The sequence below is a fragment of the Pteropus alecto genome, unplaced genomic scaffold, assembly GCF_000325575.1.
Source record: "Pteropus alecto unplaced genomic scaffold, ASM32557v1 scaffold29, whole genome shotgun sequence".
Taxonomy (NCBI): Eukaryota; Metazoa; Chordata; class Mammalia; order Chiroptera; family Pteropodidae; genus Pteropus; species Pteropus alecto.
Window position 1 is genome coordinate 1,521,718 of NW_006443120.1, and position 6,000 is coordinate 1,527,717.

Below are 6,000 nucleotides of genomic sequence, written 5' to 3' on the forward strand. Positions count from 1 at the left end.
TAAACTTATTTTAAGAGAAAAGTGTTTGATAGAAAAGGAGAAATTGACACATGGAAGAATTCTGACAGAGAATGAGAGTCTTTATCTCATCCTAAAGTCAGATTATCATCATAATGTAATAAGAACTGCATGGGGATTTTTTAAACATAATCTTAGTAAGATGTGATTTAATAAAACCTGGAATAACTTGAACTATTGATGAAAATGTTTCTAGAGCATCGTTAGAAACTAAAATGTAAATATAGCCACTCTTTTAAAGTCTTTATCGCTCAGTATTTTACTTGTAGAAGCCTCTGTTTTTAAATAATTTGGCAATTTAAATTCCAGAAAAAATGATAACAATGTAAAATCGACTATGCTATCTTAAGAAAAGTTTTTATGTAAGTCTCTAAATTTTTAGAAATATTTTTTAAATATTTTTTGAAGTCTCAGGTTGAAAAGGAACCACTAAAGAACTATACTGAGTTAAAACAATCTCTGGAATACCAATTGGATCAAGAAAAGAAGAAAAATGATGAATTAGAAAAAGAGATTACCCGGTAAGATTTTAATATTTTAGATCATTTCAACCATTAATTAAAGTTAAACTATAATTTCACTTAATTAAAAGCTAAGTATAAATTTATTTTGTAATTCTCATAATTATCCTGTTTAAAAATTTACTTCAGAAACTCACAGCGCAATCACATTTTTCTGTATACCACAATAATAGATCTACTCTTTAACGATCCCTAAAACAATAATGAATGTGACTTTTGCATATACTGTCAACTGCATTCTTTGTTTACCTTGAGTTTTTGTTTCTGCGAGATGTCTTTGCTCTCTTTTATTAGTGTTCTTTTCTTCAGCATTCCAAAAGATTAATGTCTGAAAACCTGTGTCATTGTTTAACATCAAAAATTATCTTGATTTGGTTTATGTTTTCTTTCAGCTTTTTTTCATTACATCTTACATACAAAAATACATGTATGACTTAAAGAAGAATAAGATAAGTGATCTTGTTTTTACCACTTAGATTAAAAAAAAAAAAAAAAAAAAAGAATCTTTCCCAATGCCTCAGAAGCTCCCACATGGCTTCCTATCTATTTGCTGAGTACTTGAGTTTGTTCTCTGATTCTCATCATGTATTTCCTCTCCTTTAACTGTCTTTCTCTAGGTTGTTTTGTATCCCTTTCATTTTGTTAACCTTGTGCTAGCAAAGTCCTGTAGCTTTTCTTTTCCCCTCTCTCTACTCAGGCTTCAAAGAGTTTTCTTTCCTGCTGCTCATTCTATTTTGAGTGGTCTCCTTCTGATACTTTCTCTTCTTATAGACTGTCCTCAGTGGGTATCAAATACATTTTTGTGTCTTTTCAAAACTTTCACATAAAATGATTCTTTTCTTCTTCACCTGGGATACTGATCTGTGATGTATAGCTGATATTTAATATAGGTTAATATTCTATATTAACATACTAAAATGGATATTTATAATAACTTGCTTATAAGAACTCTATATGGCTACCATCTTAATTCTGTTTCCTATATGTCATAAAATTATTTTTTATATTATTTACCTAATATTATAATTTAGTTAGTATGCTTTCACACAATATTAGACTAGAACAAAATGCAAGGGGATCCTCATTTATAGATTTGTTTATTTTATATAATAGAAAATAATAATTGTTTAATAATGATCAAAACTTTGCTCTTAAAGAATTTGACTTGCTCATGTTTTAAATTTCTGCAGGATTCAGAAACTCTTAAAAATTACAAAAAGGAAGTTAAATGAATATGAAAAAGGAGAGCTTAGTTTCTCTGGAGCTTTAAAACCCAGTCACATTGAAATGGATATTCAGATTAATATGTTAAAACAGGAGGTAATTTTTACTCAATTTTGGGACTTGAAATTCACTTAATTTGGGGAAATATAAATCACTCAATGCTTTGAACAGTGTCATAGAGTTTTCTATTAATTTTATAGATGATATTTTTGAAAAAGACTACTTTTTTTTACTATATCATTTTTCTATGAAAAAGACATGTTCTTAACTCTCCTGTGTCTTAAACCTTGGCTAGTGATCTAAAGCCAAGAAGCACACATTTACATCAACCCAAGGCACTGGCACCAATTCTATTTGGGGAGAACAGCTTGATCAAACTATACTGAACACATCATGGAGTTCACTTGTTTAAAGTGTGCCACTCAGTATCTTTTATTATATTTAAAGATTTAAACAGTCATCATTACAATCAATCTTAGAACACGTTCATCACCCTAAAGAGTAACCCTGTGCCCTTTTGCCTTCCCCGTGTGCCAGTTTCCCTTCCCCACTCTTCTTAGCCCTAGGGAACCACTGCTGTACTCTGTCTCTATAGATTGACCTGTTCAGGACATTTCATATCAATGGACTTGCACTATATGTGACAGTCATTCATGACTGCCTTCTTTTATTTAGGATGATATTTTCAATGTGCATCTATTTTGTAGCGTGTATCATCACTACTTCTGTGTATTGCTAAACAACACTCCATTGTATGCACAGACCACATTTTAGAAAATCTGTTCATCAGTTGATGGACCTTTGGCTTGTTTCCAGTTTTTGGCTATTGTCAATAATGCTGCTATGAACATACATGTTTAAGTTGAGTGGCTTGAATAAACAATATTTATTTCATTCACAAATCGACGCTTAGGTAAAGTGTGACCAGGACAGCTTGTCTCTGTGCCCCTCAGCTTCAATTAGGGCAGCCCACTGGCTGGTACCTGGAATCATTTGGAGGCTTGCTTGCCATCATGTCTGGTGATTGATGCTGACCATTGGTTGGAACTTTGGGGAAGTCAGCCAGAACACCTATGCTGGAACACATGGGCACTCATTGTGGACTGAGTTTCCTCACTACATGGGGGCTCAGTGCCAAGGTTAAGCAGCCTGAAATACAGAGCCAGGCAGCAGCTGTGTTGCTTTTTCTGAACTGGCCTCAGAATTCACACAGGATCACTTTCACCACATTCTGTTCTTTAAGTCACTAAGTTTGACCCATATTCTACCTGTGTATAGAATGAATATTTCAAAAATGTATGGACACATTTAACAACCAGCTTAATCTAACCACTGGCCGTAATTGCTTCTATGCCTCCCACGTGAAAAAATACACCAATCCCTACCTCATACCACTACAAGTCTCAATTATTATGATGTCAGGCTCAGGCCCAAGTCCAAGATTTTACCATCTTAATCAGGTGTAGACACAGATGAGGTGCCTAGGGTGTGGTTGCTGGAGTAAAGCCCCTTGAGGACAATTCCTATCTATATGAAGACTTGAGAACAAAGAGACAAGTTATTTGCCACCCACACACCCAAAAATCAGTTAAATGGCTAAAGACTCCCATTCAGAAAAAGGAAATGAGAGGCATACTCATCCATAGTAATTCTGAAATAAAGCCTGATGCACACCTCCAGTGCTTTGATGAGGACTTAGTCTTAACCTCAAGTTAGCCTATAGGTTAGAATCCTCTAAAGGTTGGTCATACACCTTTGGTAATTGAAGCTGACTCTTGACTGGGATGTTAGCTGAGATCTTCTCAGTCAGAACATCTATAGGAGGACTGACTGTGTGCCCTGGGCTTCTTCATTCTTCACAACATGGTAGCTGGGTTCTCAGGGTGAGCTTCTCTAGAGATAGAAAGTCAGATGGAAGTTGTGTCACATTTTCTAACCCAGATATAGAAGTCACACAGCAGATCTGCCATATTCTATTCACTAGAAATCAGTTACTAAGATCATCATGTATTTGATGGGAAGAATTTTTATAGTAGAGGCTTCAGAGGATTTATAAATATATTTTTTAAATACCACATCCCTAACCCTTTCTTACAAAATAAGCATTGTATCTAAAGGAAAATAGTTCTTCCCTACTCAGTATCACTGAAATTCCAGCAACATTTTGTTTTTGTGGTGGTGTGTTTGTTGTTTAGCATGATCTCTTGTTTTGTGGAAAATAATACAGAATCACATGATCACACTATTGAATTAAGACATATTTTGTTGAAAAGATGTAAGGATCACTGAGAAATGTGATTACACTGGGAAATGTGATTTCTCCTTAACAGTGGGAATCATTTCTTTGTGGAATACAATTCAAATTAGTGTAAAACATTTGTAGTTCAATAAAAGGCTTGTGGCAGTAGAATCCGTATTTCTAAGATTCATTAATTAGAGTCTTATTTTCAAAGTCTTATCTTGAGAGGCATTTATTGACTGAGGCCTAAATTACTCAATTTGATATCTCCAAAACTTCTTTAAAAATTATGGACGGGTAGATGGCAGGGAGGTGGGAGGCCTTCTACTAAAAGCGGTGAGAAGTGACTTATAGTCATTTTATGGAGCAAAGACATGAAACAGACAAGGAAGTGCAGAAAATCAAATGTGAATGTTATGTGCAAAGATGATAACAGTAAAGAATATATTTTTGTGACTCCTGGTGGTTTTAACTTTGTTCCTGATCCTGTGTAATTCAAGTTTCCACAATTTAAGACTCCAGCACAGTACAGATCATATGTTATTGCAACTAAATTTATTTCCAAAGTTGATACTGGTTGTGAGTTAGGCTCTTCTCGGTCAACTTCTTTCATCACCAAACTCTATTCTCTTTTCATGCAGATTGCTGATTCTACAGAAAAGCTGGAAACTGCATCTTCAAAATGTCGACATCTGGATGAAGAAAATCAGTTTCTTCGACAGCAGTTATTATCTATGAAAGAAACACAAAAGAAATGTGAAAAACTAGAGAATGAAAACGAGAAGTTGAAACAAGAATTAGTAAATGTCAAGAGTCACATAAAAATGAATATGGTAAAATACAGTGAAGTCGAACACTATAAACAGGAGATTGAAGAAAGAGCAAGACAGAAAATAGTGGAAAAATTAAAAGAAGTTAATCTATTTTTACAGGTTAATTTATTGATTTTGAATGTGCTTTAATTCATTTCCCTGCAAATTACATTTTGGACACATAACATTGTATGTGTTTCTTCTACTTCCCTTAATAGCAATTTGCTTTGTAGATTCCTGGAGGGACGGTGGCATTTGCTTATCCCTTTAAATATTTCGGTTTCCATCATCACCATCCTAAATTGATCACTGAGAATGATTCTTTCTAGAGAATCATTTTATTTTTAAGACCTGTTGATACAAAACAAAATTATTAGGAAGAAAAAGACATTTGTGATTTAGAAATGGTACTATCCTCATGGATTGTTAAGTTCTATTGTTCAATTTTTTAAAGTTTTAAATTGATTCTGTCTTCAAATTACCCAGTGACAGGAGTATTAATATTCAACATTTTCATAATTCATATTTAATTCAGTTGACATTGATGATAAATATTTTATACTTAGGCTTTTTTTACATTTCAAGTTGCTCTTTGAATCACTGACTCAGAACTAGAAGAAATGAATATACTATAATTATTCAGGATATACTTATTTCAAAAATGATTCCTTTTTTTTGCATTAGGCACAAGCAGCATCTCAAGAAAACTTACAGCAGTTAAGAGAGAAAAATAATGCTTCAATAAGAAGTCAAATGGAACTCAGAATTAAAGATCTAGAATCTGAACTCTCCAAAGTGAAAACTTCTCAAGAAGATTCTAATAAAATGCAATTGGAAATGTATAAGCAACTCTACCTAGAGGAATTGAAAGTTAGAATGTCATTGGAAAATAAACTAAATGTGTAAGTCAAAGCATAGAATCAGAGAAAATAAATTTAGTTCATTGCCACTAAAGCATAATTTTTATCAAGCCAGGTTCACAAGATTAGTAGGAAGTGAAAGCTAACTAAATATTATAATTTTGGTAAATGATGTCAGGAAATAAATTTACCTTTAAAATGTTATTCCAGTCTATGGCCATGCTACCCTGAAGAAGCCTGATCCCATTTGATCTCAGAAGCTAAGTAGGATCGGGCATGGTTAGAACTTGGATGAGAGACCACCTAAGAAGACCAGATGCTGTAGG

At 33.5% G+C, this 6,000-nt stretch overlaps 1 protein-coding gene across 1 annotated transcript in view; it reads left to right on the forward strand.

Annotated features, from left to right (window-relative positions):
• The window catches only part of LOC102878854 (ankyrin repeat domain-containing protein 26), a 65,951-nt gene that overhangs the window by 50,855 nt on the left and 9,096 nt on the right, over positions 1 to 6,000 (forward strand). The window contains exons 21-24 of the mRNA XM_015597896.1: positions 427 to 539; positions 1,730 to 1,859; positions 4,644 to 4,934; positions 5,499 to 5,716. Coding sequence (XP_015453382.1) covers positions 427 to 539; positions 1,730 to 1,859; positions 4,644 to 4,934; positions 5,499 to 5,716 — 752 coding nt within the window. The remainder of the gene's footprint in view (positions 1 to 426; positions 540 to 1,729; positions 1,860 to 4,643; positions 4,935 to 5,498; positions 5,717 to 6,000) is intronic.